The sequence below is a fragment of the Alternaria conjuncta genome (genome assembly GCF_024043145.1).
Source record: "Alternaria conjuncta strain BMP 0040 chromosome Unknown scaffold_2, whole genome shotgun sequence".
In the NCBI taxonomy this organism is placed as follows: Eukaryota; Fungi; Ascomycota; class Dothideomycetes; order Pleosporales; family Pleosporaceae; genus Alternaria; species Alternaria conjuncta.
This window is the reverse complement of record NW_026250091.1, coordinates 1,202,073-1,218,050: the sequence shown is the minus strand read 5'-3', so window position 1 is coordinate 1,218,050 and position 15,978 is coordinate 1,202,073. Positions and strand designations below refer to the sequence as shown.

The 15,978-nt window shown below is 52.4% G+C and overlaps 7 protein-coding genes across 7 annotated transcripts; 5 read left to right on the top strand and 2 right to left on the bottom strand.

The window, feature by feature from the left end:
• Positions 1-2,129: 2,129 nt before the first annotated feature.
• Positions 2,130-3,583, top strand: J4E85_001525 (uncharacterized protein; the record flags this gene model as incomplete). Its single annotated transcript, XM_051465810.1, has 2 exons — positions 2,130-2,942; positions 3,206-3,583. 2 exons carry the CDS (start codon positions 2,130-2,132, stop codon positions 3,581-3,583), a joined length of 1,191 nt encoding a protein of 396 aa, XP_051330367.1.
• Positions 3,584-3,868: 285 nt separating this feature from the next.
• J4E85_001524 (uncharacterized protein) lies at positions 3,869-5,875 on the top strand (the record flags this gene model as incomplete). Its single annotated transcript, XM_051465809.1, has 2 exons — positions 3,869-3,911; positions 3,957-5,875. The coding sequence occupies 2 exons, from the start codon at positions 3,869-3,871 to the stop codon at positions 5,873-5,875; spliced, it is 1,962 nt and encodes a 653-aa protein (XP_051330366.1).
• A 377-nt stretch (positions 5,876-6,252) lies between these two features.
• Positions 6,253-7,038, top strand: J4E85_001523 (uncharacterized protein; the record flags this gene model as incomplete). Its single annotated transcript, XM_051465808.1, has 1 exon — positions 6,253-7,038. The coding sequence occupies one exon, from the start codon at positions 6,253-6,255 to the stop codon at positions 7,036-7,038; it is 786 nt and encodes a 261-aa protein (XP_051330365.1).
• Positions 7,039-7,320: 282 nt separating this feature from the next.
• J4E85_001522 (uncharacterized protein) lies at positions 7,321-7,791 on the top strand (the record flags this gene model as incomplete). Its single annotated transcript, XM_051465807.1, has 1 exon — positions 7,321-7,791. The coding sequence occupies one exon, from the start codon at positions 7,321-7,323 to the stop codon at positions 7,789-7,791; it is 471 nt and encodes a 156-aa protein (XP_051330364.1).
• A 921-nt stretch (positions 7,792-8,712) lies between these two features.
• Positions 8,713-10,177, bottom strand: J4E85_001521 (uncharacterized protein; the record flags this gene model as incomplete). Its single annotated transcript, XM_051465806.1, has 3 exons — positions 8,713-8,905; positions 8,983-10,074; positions 10,125-10,177. 3 exons carry the CDS (start codon positions 10,175-10,177, stop codon positions 8,713-8,715), a joined length of 1,338 nt encoding a protein of 445 aa, XP_051330363.1.
• A 2,360-nt stretch (positions 10,178-12,537) lies between these two features.
• On the top strand, positions 12,538-13,242 carry J4E85_001520 (uncharacterized protein; the record flags this gene model as incomplete). Its single annotated transcript, XM_051465805.1, has 2 exons — positions 12,538-12,662; positions 12,717-13,242. The coding sequence occupies 2 exons, from the start codon at positions 12,538-12,540 to the stop codon at positions 13,240-13,242; spliced, it is 651 nt and encodes a 216-aa protein (XP_051330362.1).
• A 1,020-nt stretch (positions 13,243-14,262) lies between these two features.
• Positions 14,263-15,669, bottom strand: J4E85_001519 (uncharacterized protein; the record flags this gene model as incomplete). Its single annotated transcript, XM_051465804.1, has 3 exons — positions 14,263-14,404; positions 14,820-14,889; positions 15,063-15,669. The coding sequence occupies 3 exons, from the start codon at positions 15,667-15,669 to the stop codon at positions 14,263-14,265; spliced, it is 819 nt and encodes a 272-aa protein (XP_051330361.1).
• Positions 15,670-15,978: the final 309 nt, after the last annotated feature.

The window sequence follows — 15,978 nt, the reverse complement described above, 5'->3', positions numbered from 1 at the left end:
TTTTGAAGAGCTCGCCAGGAGGCGGCTAGCTGCTTACTAGTGTGTTGTGAAGGAGCATTGAAGCTTTAAATGCCTAGGTAGCGTGACCTCGGGACCCCTGCAGATCGAGCCGATGTCCGCGGAACCGGAGGGGAGGCGGCTCGTGCGTGCCATCTCAGCGCCACCATCCCGCTGTCATCTACCTAGGTACCTCCCATCGTCTTAGCAGCGATTTCGCATGCACACTACGCTGGTGGTAACATGCAAACCTGTCTAGACCTTCGCCCAACGGATCTGCCATACATATCGCAACGATGGACCTTCCTGCACTAGCACCGCGCCTGAATTTGGGCGCACCTGCACTTCCCGACGAATTGATCCTTCTTATCCTAGATGAGCTGGATGCAGATGATTACTTGACATTACGCGCTCTGAATGCGACGTGTTGGCGATTTCATCGCCTCACACTAGACCGGCTATATCGAAGATTCCCAGGTTGCGCCCCGGAGCAATTCCTGCGTACCATAACGCTGTCTCATTCAGCCAACTGTCATGAACTCACAAACTATGTCAAAGAGGTGGTGTGGTATCAGAATTACTGGAGCCGACCATGCAGACGCCGCTGTCTGCCTTTAGGCGACAGGCATGCCGTTGCCAACAAACTCAGAAGCTCTGGGGCCATCTTGGACACCACGGATATCTCTACCGACCTACCAACCCGCTTCATAGGCTTTGCTTCTGATCACGAAGTACATTGGTGGTACCTGGAGTTCTTTTTGTTCTTCACGCCTAGAGTTGAAAAGATCACTGTACACGATGTATGGCAGTGGGACGACCACTCTTACTGGTTCAAGACTTTGGCTGCCAATCCAGCTCACTTCGGAAATATTCGATCAATCACTCTGCTGGGTCCTCTACGCCTAGAGAGTATTGTACCGCTTCTGACTTTGCCCTCCATACAAACCTTGGAGCTTACTCAGGTCGTCGATATGCGTCGAGAGCCTGGCAGGACTTTCCCCTGGGACGATGCCGGCGAAGCCCACGTTGATCGGTGGCTGGCTAATGGCTCATCTCTCGAATGCTTCATTATAAGAGAATCAGACTTTCACTTCCCTTCGGTAGTGATCACTCTCGAAAAGCTTAACAAACTCAAGACTTTTACCTACGAGCACGTCACCCATGAAATGAAATGGCGTCCTGGGATACCGCCAGCTATTTTCTCATGGATCGGAAATATCGGATGGGGTCCAAATATCTTTCTCGAGAACCTACGTCTACGAGTGGATTCGGTGGTGACGGAAACGGAGCTGTCATCGCTATGTTATCATGTTACCGGGCCTACACTCCCGAGACTCCGTACTTTGGATATCGGTCCTTGCAATATTGAAACATTCAGTCAATCGGAGTCCCCACACCCTGAAGACCTACATCCTATAGCGAGAAAGATTGTCAAAACCTTTCCAGACACTCTCGAATCTCTGCGACTTCAGTGGACTTATGAGCTAGGCCAAGAATCCAAGCTACAATTCCTCATCGGCATCTTGTCACATTTGGTCGAAGCCGCTGCTTCTTCGGCGTCCAGATTGAAACAGATCCATATCACCTGGCCTGCACTGGCAGGCTGGTTTCCCCTCCCGGACGAGCTTAAGGTTCTGAAGCGGGTATATGAACGTTCAGGAATGCAATTCGATGTAGTCTACGAAGATATCGAGGGACAGGAGCCGCTGGCTATCAAAGAAGATGTAGAGTCTGATTGGCTCTGGGTACACAAAACAGACGCTTTTGCGGCTCATTGCTTTTAGAAAGTCCAACCCACAACCGCATGAAGCTGGGCAAAATTGTATTCTTGTACGACTGCTGCAGGCGGCTAGGATACTTCTAAGAGCTTTGTGGGGTTTGAGTCGCTTGTATATCGGTGTAATGTTAGCAGATGATTCGCCATTATTGTCAACACGTGCTTGACCGGTCTAACTGCCGCTAAGGATTAGCGTCCCAACGCGGGGAAGCTCGTGTGCTATGCCACCATATCTAAAGACCACCTTACTTTTAAATTTGAGTGAAATACCTCTTGCATGATGCATCTCAAGTCTAAGCCGCTTGTATGACCCATCTGCGGCAGTGTCGTTCGCGCATGCTACCCTCCAGCCACCATGTCGATCACTGTACCATCTTTGTGTCCCTTCGATGCTCTGCCCAACGAGTTGGTTATGAGTATCATCGAGCGCATTCCAAATGAGAACGCTAAGGACATATGTCACCTTAGTCTGAGCAGCCGGCGGATGTATACGCTTTCGCTCGATCATTTATACGGAAACCTTTTCGTACGACGTCCTTGGCCACTACTACGTACGCTATGTGCAAATCCAGAGCTTGGAAATCGAGTCCGAAACCTCACATGGAAGCACGGTTTCGACGATCATGACGATACTGAGGAGAACCGAGCTGTTTTCCTTATATGCATTAGGATTATGGGGCTACTAGAGAAGGACAGATTAATGTCTAATGCTACTGGCACACGACGCGATGACGAATTTCTCGAAATACTTCTCATGTTCACCCCGAATGTCGATACACTTGTCGTCGCAGACAAAGCCTTCTGGCCAGATGACAAATACTGGTTCACGACTATAGCGAACCATTCGGATCGTTTCATACACCTAAGGAGCATCAACATACACGGTCCGCTGTCGTTAGAAGCCATTGCATACATTTTCCTCCTTCCTTCACTCCACGATTTTACCGCTTCGGACTTAGTGCTCCTCGATCAGAACAACAAACGCCCGGCTTGGGACCAAGACATTCCGATTCAGACTGTGCTAGATCCCGCATCTTCTCAAGTCCAGGAAATCACGCTGAAACGATCCGTTGTGGAGGTGCCGACGCTGAGATACTTCACCGAAGCTTGCAGGAATTTGAAGAGTTTCTCCTACGAACAAGACATCAATAATGGTAATAGCAGGACTGTACGAACTCTGTGTAAGGCATACGCTAACTTCGCATCTTCTCCTTGGCAGATCAACGCGGCATATACTCTCCAAGCCTCTTGACCAAGTTTAGCGAGCTTGCGGGAGCGTTCATACACAATCGCGCCACGATTGAGCGTCTCTCCATCCGGGGCGACCAACAAATGCTTTGTCAGGGGCACGTGCTGCAGATAGCACGCCTGGCTTCGAATATGAGAAGTCTTCGCTCGTTGGATATGGGCTTGATAACACACGACGACGAGCCGATTAATTGTACTTCCGATTTCGTTGCGAAACTAGTCCATCATCTTCCACCGTCACTGGAAGAGGTGAGCTTTGAGATTGACTGGCAAGAACACTGGGGTTCGAAGGGGTGGGAGGGCCCGACAGAGATGCTGCGCCATCTCGCTGAGATGGCTTCTCCGAAGCTGTCTCTGAAGAGAGTTGCTGTAGTAGACTGGCCACCTTTCTTGGGTCACTTTCCACCAGATTTTGCGAAGCTACACCAGTGCTTTGCCGAGCGCAACATAGACTTCGCATCGATTCCCGCTCATATTGAAGGACCGGATCCTCTGCAATTGCTGGACTACGTAGAGCCAGGGTGGGTGTTTGTGCAGGTAGCTGATGCGGAGTACGCGTAATCTAAGTTGTGTCCAGAACGCCGCGAAAACAAAGGCGTTTTAGCTGAATCTTCATGTCCTGGTCGTGATTTCTGGTGATTGACGCGTGAAATCCGTTTGCAGGGTTGGTGGGTGGTGAAGGGCTGAACGCGCTGGTGAGGGATTAGCGTGTTGGGCGCCCGATGACTCGCGTGTATGTAAGGCTGTGATGTACGTCATGTTCAACCTGCAACGCGCCCCTCCGAATCTTCTGCTCACGATCGCATACCACCTACCACACCTGACCAACACTCTCGACAATTTACGATGGCCCAAAAAGGAGACCATCTATTGCAGCGCCCTCTCTATGGTAAGATACCTGCTCCCCCAGTGCACACGGAACTAACATTCGCAGTGTTTGATCTTCCCGAAGAGCTATTAGCCACACTCACACTCAAGGACCAGCCTGAGCAGCCGTTAGAAGAGATACCGATCCCAACACCTGTGGCAGCGAACGAATCTCCCGATACCGCCGAAGACGAGAGCAGCAGCCCGGCCAAGGCCACGTCGTGCAACCTCTGTGGGCTCAGCTTCGCATCCCTTGCAGACCAGCGCGCTCATGTCCGATCCGACCTCCATGGATACAACCTGAAGCAAAAGATAAAAGGCGCAAAGCCTGTAGGCGAGGCCGAGTTCGAGAAGCTCATCGGAGATCTGGACGAGAGCATATCAGGGTCTGAGTCATCGGAATCCGACGACGATGAAGATGAAGAAGGGGCGAAGACAAAGGACTCGACATTAAGCGCACTCTTGAAGAAGCAGGCCAAGATTTCGGATCCGGAATTCGAGGATTTTGCCTCAAGGAAGAAGCAGAGAGGTTCCGGCAAGCCTCCGCTAATATGGTTCTCGTCACCCTCGATACCCGAAAATATGTCGCTGGGCGTCTATCGCGCGATCTTCTCGAATGCGGAGCAGGAGGACGAGTCACATATCCTGGACACTATACGCGCAAAGCAGCTATCCCCAAAGCAGCCTCCCAAATTCAAGGCGAATGAGGGTGGTGTCCCACTACCAGGCACATACATTGGGCCGCATTTTTTTCTCTGTATGATAGGCGGTGGTCATTTCGCTGCAATGATAGTGGCGCTGGCACCAAAGACAGGGAAGAACCACACAGGATTCGATGAGCGTTCGGCAACTGTAATTGCGCATAAGACCTTCCACAGATACACTACACGACGGAAACAGGGAGGCTCGCAATCAGCGAACGATAACGCAAAAGGCAACGCACACTCGGCCGGTTCATCAATTCGTCGCTATAATGAGACCGCACTCATCGCCGAAGTCCGCGAGCTACTCTCTAGCTGGAAAAGTTTGATCGATACTGCAGAATTGATCTTTGTTCGCGCGACCGGCGCGACGAACCGGAGAACTCTGTTTGGTCCGTATGAAGGACAGATTCTCCGTCACAATGACCCACGCAACCGAGGCTTTCCCTTCAGTACACGGCGAGCGACTCAGAAAGAGCTGATGCGTGCATTTGTAGAGCTTACTCGAGTAAAGCAGAGTACTATTGATGAAGCAGCGCTTGCTGCTCTTAATAATCCTCAGAAGGAAGCTGCGGCTACCGCACCCGCTCCAGCAAAACCTAAGCCCAAGAAGCTGACGAAGGAAGAAGAGGCTGCGACATTACACACGTCCCAAGTTATACCGATGATCAAGCGTTCGAAAGTTCCTGCGCTTCTCAACTACCTCAAGACGAATGAAGTTTCACCAAACTTCCAGTTTCTCCCGACCAACCATCACACACCGACACCACTACATCTTGCTGCATCCCTGAATTCTGCTCCTATCATCCTCGCGCTCATCACGAAGGCCGGGGCCGATCCGACTGTGATGAACGATGAAGCGCGAACTCCTTTCACGCTGACTGGTGACCGTGCAGCTCGTGACGCATTTCGCGTCGCACGCTCAGAGCTCGGAGAGTCTGCCTGGGATTGGGAGAAGGCCGGTATACCTGCAGCCATCACCAAAGCCGAGGCCGACAAGCGAGACGCTCAAGAGAAGACCGAGAAGGCTGCTGAGAGTAAGGCTGAAGCTGATCGACGGAAGGCTGAGACCGAACGTGTGCGGAAAGAGAGTGAGGCCGAGGAAATCAGGAAAAAGGAGCAGAGGTTGGGCAAGGGCAAGTCGTTGGGTGCACTACCTGTCAAGACTGGAGCAGACTTGAGAGAGGAAGAGATGAGGGGGCTAACGCCCGAAGCAAGAGCTAGGATGGAAAGAGAACGGCGTGCTAGGGCTGCTGAAGAAAGACTGAAGCGGATGCAACGTTGAGATCGTTTCCAACAATGTCACCTGATCTTATGCCATCCAATGTCAGCACGAGAATAGTAGCATTTGACTGGGGAGAATCACGCGTAGAAGGCGTCCAAAGGGCTTCAGTAATGCGAAAAGGATACCCCACATGTGAGAGCGAGGAAGAAGGAAGACGTTCAACAAGGGTATTTTAATGAATAGCCTGGAAACAGCGGACCGTGCGGAGTGACAGAAGGGGGCAAATGATATCATGAGCAGTAATGAAGGGAAACGAGAGACTCATGGCCCGAACACATGACGCTATCAGGGCCCATGGACTATTTCAGTCTTGATATGTGTAGTTCTTCGGTAGCTGTAACAACACCTGCACCTGTACCCATCACCCATTCTTCACTATGTCAACCAGCCCTCAAGCCCTCCCTGGCGCACCAACGCCCCTCTACCTAGCCATACGCGTTATAACCGATGCAGCTTATCAGCCTGTAATCAATCTATGCGCTATCACCTACGCCGACGAGCCATCAGGATGGGAACGAGAAGATGACACCCAGCCGGAACCGCTCTTTGACCAAAACGGCAACCAAATGCAAAGACATAAGTGGATCTACGCCTCTGCTCTTTTCGCGCTAGCCCCCTACACTCGCCATATGAAGATCACCGTACGCTGCTGGGACGACCCCGACTCAGATATACGACTAAATATCATCGCAGCTGATGAGCACAAGCACCTGACCGAAAGAATTGTGCAAGAGGACATCGACCACTTCATTGACACGGAAATACACAAACCAGACGGCCAAAAGCCGCGCCTGGTACATGAGATGACCGGCGTGGCCTTCCGTGCAGCAATCCTAGATCCAGTGACTGGACGGAGGTTCGCTTGGTCTTTACTGGAGTTGAGTACGTCTAACCACAGCGCTCACCCGGTGGGTAGGCGCACTCTGCAGGAAGAACAGGAGCTGGAGAGAGAGAGGCTACAGGACGTGGAGGAGGAGGAGTTCGGGCGTGTGGAGGAAGGCAAGAAGGAGAGACTGGAACTTCATGGCGGGTTGGACTTGGTTGAGGTAGATATGGGGGTGAAAGACGAGGAGGTGGAAATTAAAGCAGAACCAAGGGTCAAGGCTGAGAAAGTAAAGATGGAAGCGAAGATGAAGGAAGTCAAGAAGGAGAAACCAGAGTAGGTGACGGGCGCGAGAGGAAGCCAGGATAACATGGTATCGAGATCGAAGTCTATGAGCGAGTGGTCTCAGACCTCGGGATGCTCATGCAAGAGCCAATTAACCTGCATGTATAAGTTTTACAAAATTACAATGTTGTCCAAATCACCATGTCCTACGCCGTCTACCTAAGATCTAGCGCTTCGATCTTAATGCCCAATGACGTCATCGCTCTTTGCAAACTTCCTTCCCAAACTCCATCTCGTACCACAACAGCTGCCACCACCAATCGCACCCCGCCCCAAAATGTCTTCCACAGACGTCCACGAACAGGAAATAGACGCGCGCTCCCGCTCCGCACTCGCCTCAACACGGCGCAATCTGCGTTACCTCTACGACCCCAAGACCGCGCCCAACGCCGTATCCTCACGCCGCACCCGCGCACTGCTCCGCGTCCTCCGCTCCAGCGTGATATTCGCGTTCTGGAAACTCGTTCGATACGCGAAATACGTTGCGATCGGATCACTGGTTGCGACGATAGGTGCTGGAGCTTTCGGCACAGTGGTTAGTGGGGCGGGGTTCGTGTTGGCGCCGACGGGCATTGCGGGCACGATTTTCGCGGCGACGGTTTGGGGTATTGGGAGGTTTGCTGTTAAGAAGGTTAAGAAGAGGTGGGGTGTCGGACAGGAATCGGAGGATGAGGAGGAAGAGACGTGGCAGGATAGGAGGTATGCGGCGCAAAGGGTGGATTTTGGAGCGGAGGCTATGCCTTGGTGAGGAAGATGGTTGACTTCGTGCGAAAAGGAAGGGTGTCGCGATGGACTTGCGAAAGTAAAGACAAGAAAAAAGAGAGCGCAAGGCATTGGCCTTGAATTACTAGGCCTGAGCACGAGGTTTCTCAACACCCCGGGTCCTGACAACGACTCCGACCTCCCGCCCAAATAACACTTTCCGATTTCCTACGTCTCTGATTTTGCTACCAAGGATACCACAAGCTCGCTTCGTCATCAGTATCGACGCCATCGCTACAAAAGACCCTGCATCCCGGGCTCCTTTCGACCTCCATGGACCTTGACCCGCATCATGAATATCGCTAGCACAACTCATCCATCGCGCTATAGCGGCGCACGATCCTCACAGATGACGGCCAAATACAGCATTCCCAACGCATACATCTTCGCCCTCGAAACGATTGCGTCCTTGGTGTAAACACGTTTATCTCATACAGCACCTTCTCGACCTTGCTTGCTACGACTGACGATTCGTCATAGCAGAAGCTGCGTGGAAAGGGGAGCAGTGCGTCAAGACTAGATTGAACAAGAGAAACACTTGCTTGTAAAGTCTCGAGACGGCCACTGGTGAATTACAGGAGGGCGAGGTGGGTGTATGGAATGAGGCGGGGTGGGGCCGACGAGCCTGGGAGGGTCAAGAACAGGGTGGTTGGTGCAAAGGCGGGGCAGCGGGTGCAGGAGCATGGCGATGGTGATATGGAGGCTACATGAGCATCTTAAATCAAGCGCATGCCAGACTAGAACCCGACTATCAAGTGCATAGGATGTGGTGTGATCAAGATTTGGTATCATTCCGGAACGGTACATAAAACTAATTTGACAACATCGCTCTAAAACAAGTAAGATAGCTTGGTGCGAAACCAGCCTGTGTGGAACGCCACAATATGCAACCCATGTCCTTCTCCTTCTAATGGCCGTGTGAGTGTGCGTGTCCTATTTGCGTGATAAGCGGGAGTAGCATGCCAATCATGACGATACTTATGTCGCCCTTGGACATGTTGCTGTTACCGGGATATGCGTCCATGTAACCGTTCGCGGTCGGGTCTTCGTGCGGGTGTTGAGAGGCTGTGGCTTCAGACATGGAGTGCATGGCGACATACCTGCGTCAGGTTAGTAAATCAGGAAGCGGTAGAGCCGGGATTAGTGGACTTGCAAGAATGTTCCACCAGAGAAGCACAATACCCAGCCAGTCGCCCATGTTAAGCCTTCATCACCACCTAGGTGGTTGCGTCCGAACAAGTGTACGATGGTCCAAGTAGCCAAAGCGCCTGCTGGCGCTGCTAAACTGAAGAAAGCGAGATGTGTCCGCGCCTTTCGTTTTGAAAGCCCTTGTTTGAGAAGAACAGAAGTGAGACCAAATGCTGCAGGGGCCTTGTGCAGCATGATCGCGAAGAAGATGACGAGCGACAGAGATGTGGACTCGGCTGTGGAGGAGGCACCTAGCGCGATTCCGTCGGCGCATGCGTGAACAATGAGACCGATTGTGGCTGCTGGTGTCTTTTTTGTAGGTGGGGGAGGCAGACCAGGCGTTGCGAGAGGCGTCACTGCAGCGCTCTGCATGCCCATGCCGTTGAGACTCAATGAAGATGAGTTGTGCGGCCCACGTGCCAGGTTCGATAACGAAATGTGCATTGGCTGGTACTTTGGTTTCGCGGAAGCCAGGGCTTCTGGCAGATGTTCGACCAGGAACATGAGAATGTAACCTAGTATCAGTGCAACGCCGATGTATGCATGTGGGCTGGGCCCGTCCTCGTGGCCAGCTTCAGCATGCCCGTGGGCTGGCTCGTCGTCTTCCGGTGCGTGCACGCGAGTGTGTCCCTCTTTGTGGCCTTCTGTCGAGTCGTCGTCTCCACCTTTTTGCGGGTGGGCATCCTCCGCAGGCTTCTCCTTCTCCTTGCTGTCCTTGATCTTCTTCAACTGCATATCGATGGCAGCTTTGTCGCTAGTCATGTCGACGGCGCCCGGCGCCTTGACCGCTCCTCCAGTGAGCGAGTTCGTGGCGACATCATCTGCTCTCTTCCAAGTCGGGAACTTGGGTGGGTGAGGTATCTCTTTTTGCAGGCTCACGACCGAGGGGATGGTAGGTTGAACACTCCGCGCACTGTGCGCATGCGCCTTGCTTCCAGCGCTGTACATGGTCTCGATGCCTTCGGGTATGATAACAATCAGAGAGGTGCCTACTAGCACTCCAGTGCCGAGGAGAGTGATGATGCGCAATTGTCGGGTGGAGAGGTTAAAGGAGAGCGGGAGGATGCCGGCCAGGAAGGAGCTGTGCATGTTAGAATTCGCTCCTGTACATTGTAGAGACCAGAGACGCACGCAATACCCATAACCGTGCTCAAGGCGAGCAGCATAAACAGGCCGTCCCACATGATTGCAGCGTGTGTAGAGTCGTCCCCTAAGCGGATTTACGAAGAAAAGATGCGCCCGGTACACAGAAAAGGGAAAAGGGTGGTAAGACGTTCAATCGACGCTGTCCATGCCGCGAGGGGTAGGCCGTCGCAGGATAGTCGGGGTGGTGGTGGTGTTGGTGGTGAGGGCTGGGCTGTTGTGAGGCTGATGTGGACAAGTTGGTCGTATAGCGCAACTTTCTTGAGGCTTGGGAGCAGGGGCGGGAGCGACGACGTAGGGCTGCGCTAAAACGCGTCTCCCGTCGCGCTAGCTGCTCCCTTCACTTTGCGCGCTGCTCGTCCATCATCTAGTTGTTACACGCGACTGCCACCGCCCCACCCACGTCGCGAAGATACTCGGCGTCAGTCAAGCGCACATTCCATATTACACGCTATTGCACAAACGCCGTCGTCATGGAGCTCGATCTGGATGATTGTAAGTTGCGCCATGGGAGCTGCGCGAAGGTGTAGCAAGAGCAGCGTCGGCGCATACGTTGCTAACATCGTGTAGGGGTCACCAACTCAAATGAGTGCTTCCACATCAACCTCTACCGCACCTCCAACGCCGACGGCCCCGAACGTATCTACGACGAATCCTTCCACCCTAGCTACACATACACCGTCATCGAAGAGAACGAGACCATCGCGGGGTACAAGAACCCCAGTATCGAACTCGACTTCCGCGCAAACGACCTCAAGCCGAATCTGAAGATCTCATTCGACCAGGAACTCGACCTCAAGAAGATCTCCCCAGACCTGAATCAGATCGATTTATCACCAGAGCTGTTTCGCGAGTTCCTCCCCGAGTCGGTCGACGATGCTGCCGGTGCTGCGTCTTCAGACTGGAAACCACCGGGTGAATGTATGAAGACCTTCAGCCTATACGGCAAACAGTACGAGATATGGAAGGCCTCCATGACGGATCCCGATGCTAGGCGCATCTGGTTGAATATGAGAATCCTGACACTGCTGTTCATCGAGGGCGCGACAATAGACGGTTTGGATGACGAAGAGACGCTCGACCGATGGACGCTATACCTCGTATACGACGTGACGCCGTTGTCAGATTCACACCTTTCTCCTTACACATTCGCCGGCTTCTCCACGTCATATCGCGCCTGGGTCTTTCCTACGTTCGAGATCGCTCGTGCCACAAAGCAACTGCCATCACCCGCCGATAGCAACGACGGCACTGTGGGCAAATATACGCCACCTCGTTTGACGCAAGACCCCGAGACGTTCCTCTTCACCAATAAGCTCGACCTCCTCGAGACGCCATCAAGGGAGCGCATCTCCCAGTTTCTCATTATCCCCCCATACCAAGGTCAATCGCTCGGAAGCCGCTTGTACGACACCATCTTCCAGGAGTTAGCGAGCAAGCCCTTCATCTTCGAGATACCAGTCGAAGATCCGAGCGAAGCTTTCGATGCCATGCGGGATTACAGCGACATCACCTATCTTCGTACATTGCCCGCCTTCCAGGAACTGTCAATTGCTTCCAATCTGTCTCCTGAATCCCTAAGGAAGGACTCACCAATTCCGCGGGACCAGATCCTTGGCAACGGTAAAGACCTTGAAGCACTTCGGGTGGAAACCAAGATTGTGAGCAGACAATTTTACAGGATGATCGAGCTCCACTTGTTGTCGACCATCCCACCAAACAATCGAAACCGGGCGCGAATCACAAGGAAAGCAAAGTCTAGCAACGAAAACGATCGGAGATACTACTTCTGGCGGTTGGCGCTGAAGCACCGTATATACTGCCAGAACGCGGATGCGCTGGATCAGATGGAAGATGTCGCTGAACGTGTAGAGAAGCTGGAGTCTGCAGTCGACTCACAGCAGGAGGAGTTTGAAGAGCGTCTTGAAGGGCTGGAGAAGCGCCAGAGTCTCGTGGCCGACGAAGCGTCCATGCCCGCAGTCGGCGCGAGAAGCAAGCGGAAGAGGGCGGTTGTCGTTGATGACGACGAGGATGACGAGTGGGAAGACATGGATGAAGTATCAGTGGCCAGCTCAAAGAGGATGCGGTCGTGAAGGTTATAGCTCTGCTTGTTAGGGTGTTTGAGTAAGCGCAGGAGCGATCGGGCATGACCAGCGCGTCTCCATTGTAGGCTGCCCTGAAGCCCTGTCCAAAGGTCTGGTTCATGATCATAGTTTAGGTAGTATACCCAATAGCACGTCCATTCTCACTAGCCGGCGATTGCAACCTAATCTCCGCGCGGGGCAGAGCTACCCCACGCCCAAATTTTGGAATCCAAACCTTGAGCTGCATCGCACCGACGCAGCGCGGTGATATCCCTACTAAATACTCGCGTTGAGTTTTTGATTCGCCCAAATATAGGATGCCAGACCGCCAATACAACCTCACCGTCCTGATCTCAGGCAACGGGTCAAACCTCCAAGCCCTCATCGATGCATGCGCATCCGGCGCTCTACCCAACACGCGCATAACCCACGTTATATCCAAGTACTTCCCTGGACTTCAGGCTTATTGTACAATTAAACTAACAATTCATACCAGCCGCATAAAAGCCTACGGTCTCGAACGCGCCGCCAAAGCCTCAATCCCAACAACCTACCACAACCTCAAGTCCTACAAAGACAAGCATCCCAACGCGCTCGACACCGCCCGCCAAGAATACGATGCGGAACTAGCCAAAATCATCCTCGAAGGCCAACACCCGCGTCCCGATCTCATTGTCTGCGCAGGCTGGATGCACATCGTCACCCCGTCCTTCCTCTCGCCCATCGCGGCCGCCGGCATCAAGATAATAAACCTACACCCGGCTCTACCGGGCGAGTTCGCGGGCGCGCATGCGATTGATCGCGCGTGGAAGGCGGGTCAAGAGGAAGGGCTGAAGCGGACGGGCGTGATGATACATGAGGTTATTGCCGAGGTGGATGCTGGGGATGCGATTGTTACGCAGGAGGTGGAGTTGAGGGAAGGAGAGAGTCTGGATGCGTTGGAGGAGAGGATTCATGCGGTTGAGCATGGGTTGATTGTTGAGGGGGCTAGGAGGGTGCTTGAGGGGTTGGGTAAGAAGTGAGGGGGGGAAGAAAGGGACGGTGGGTAGGGGGGAGGAGAGATAGGATGATATGATACCCAGAATGAATGATGTAAATACATGTTTGTATGTTTTTGGCACGCCTGGTAGCGACTGTCGGGTGGGTGGGTTGCCAATTTAAGTTGAAGCATCGTCGTGATGCTTTACCAAGACTATGAGGGACATGATGCAAATACAGCAAAGAGCTACTATCTTTTCAATAGTATTGCAAGAATCATACCGTTATCTCAAGTAGTCAAATACAAATGTTGCAAGAGCTCATTAGCTCTAAACCAACCTCAAGACAGAAATAGCAAAGAATGAATTTATTGACAAAGAGACAGATGTTTCGTATAGTCCAACTGGATTCGAGACAGTCTAGTCTCCTCCAAACGCTTTCTCGAAATCGCTATGCTGTCTTCTTCAACTTCCTCTATGCCTCTCGTCGCACACAGCAAGATGTAGCCTCTCTATCCTCCAACATGATATAATGCGAAAGACAAATAACCGAAAACATGTAGCAGCGATTGTCAGCGACCTTGCTGCATGCTGACCATAATGCTTATACGTATGAATCTCGCCACCAAAGTACGTCTCAGACGAACTCAGACCATACCTCTTACTTACATGCTTCTTTCTTCCTATCTTATTTTGACGAAGTGGACGACTGATAGAGGCTGGATGAGGTACGACGACGAAGGTTGGTGATGTGTATCGTGACTCTAGAAGGAGTGGTGATGGGTGATGCAATGAACAATAGGGCGAAAGTGAGTTTGATGGTCAGTATCAGAGCGGTATAGTGGAGCGCACGGGAGAGAGAGCAGATGTAGTATTCGTCCGTAGAGATAACGTCCATTCTACAGATTCAGATCGTATGAAATAACCGACGATGTATCCAAAGTAGGTTTCGTGTCGTACTGTTCGATCGCGAGAAGTACGCTTTACACGATATGCACGCCGTGAGACCTTGTCGTGTTATACCACTGCATACGTATCGAGATGCTACGGTGTGCACGTTGAGGTTTAATCATCCTTCTTAAGGTAGTTGACCAAGTCAACCATTTCGGCCTGCGACATGGCTGAGCTCATAGCTTTGTATGCCTCGTATAAGATCCAGAGTGGAAAGACGACCCACAGACCGTTGAAGAAAGCGAGGTAAAGCCAGCTGATGCGTGTTAGTCAGAGCTCAGTTCTGCTCGACACTGAACGTAGGGGAGAACCTGAATGAACGGAAGAAAGATAATACAGCCGGCTTGTTGAGGCATACTGGTGGCGTGGTTCGTGCGGATATCGCGTTGTGGTCGAGAGATGAGAAGTGGGTCCGCGGGAGACGGCGCATCCGCCCGACAGCGCATATGCAGGACCAGCACATCACCTCCGTACGCCAGGAACAAGACGTGAACGCATGTGAAAGCCCATATTTTGTGTGCAGAGTCGAGGAAGGGTTACACAAGGAAGATGAAGCGGACGTTCGCAGCCATGTAGCGGACCAGACATGCGAGCCAGGCCTCATCCAACTGTCGAAGAAAACATAGTCGTGTTGACTGAGAAAGACAACATGAATCTGAAACATCACTTACAGGTACATCCAGTTGCTGGTGTCGAGATTGGGGCTTCCGGTCAGCCACTCAGGCGCGAAAGTCATCCAGCCTAATGTAGCGGTGAACCACGTGTCAGCCACATACTCGCAACAACGCAGTGTTGTTTCGTCTCAACAATCCTCGGGCCGGGCCCACATCTCGCCTCACCAATTATGATGGCTTCCACAATTTGCACATGCTCTGTATCCACAGGAACGTGGTAATGAAAGTGTTGTGACTCACCTCCGTATATCTCCCCTGTGGCCAGGACTATCATCCAAAACCACTTCCTCAACGCACCCTTCTTCTCGTCTTTGGTGAGGAGATAGCATATCCAGCATGCCAAAGGTCCAGCCACGAACACAGTCAGAATCTCGAGAGCCACGACCGTTAGATCCGTACCACCCCATCGCTTATCCGCCTTCGCATACTCCTGCCACAGTCGACTGAATGGACCGGTCCCATAGTTCGCCCCGTACAGAAGATCCTGCCTGCCCAGCCAATACACATCCGGAGGAGTAAAGAGAGTGATATGAGGGTGATTGCGGGATGCAGCGGAAAAAGAGGTGGGCAACGAATATGTGACGAAGAAGCAGTTGTAAAGAAAGGAGCCTTCAAAGACGAAGTGGATCAGAGCATCGAAAAGATGCCAGATGAAAAGTACGCGTGTTTTGAGGACGGTAGTCTTGGGTAGGACTTTTATCGATGCACCGTAAGCGCCACCGAGGAGAGCGAGTACAGCCAAGAGCGATATCACCGTCGTCGCGTCGATTTCGGGACCGGAGCGCGGGACAGGCGGAGGTACAACGGGAGGCGGCGGAGGCACCTTTTTGCTACCGAAGAAAGACATTGTGCCACGTAAAAGGCGAAGGACACGGGATCACGAAGTGGCTCGTTTAGGACACAACTTAGTTGTGTCGTGGATGAATACGCGCTCGGCTGCAGTTGTGGAAGATAATTCGGGATTCCAGCAACGCTAGCGAGCTTAGACCAAGGTCACATGGCTGGGGAAGTCACGATCCAGAACCAATAGCTTCACAATTCGGGGGTACGGACCATGCTCACGGGGTACATCAAGGTGGATACATCGTGAAATCGCGGTAAGTGTTTTATGCCATGTTTTTGCATTTACTGGTATATAGGCTGGCTGGCCCAGAGC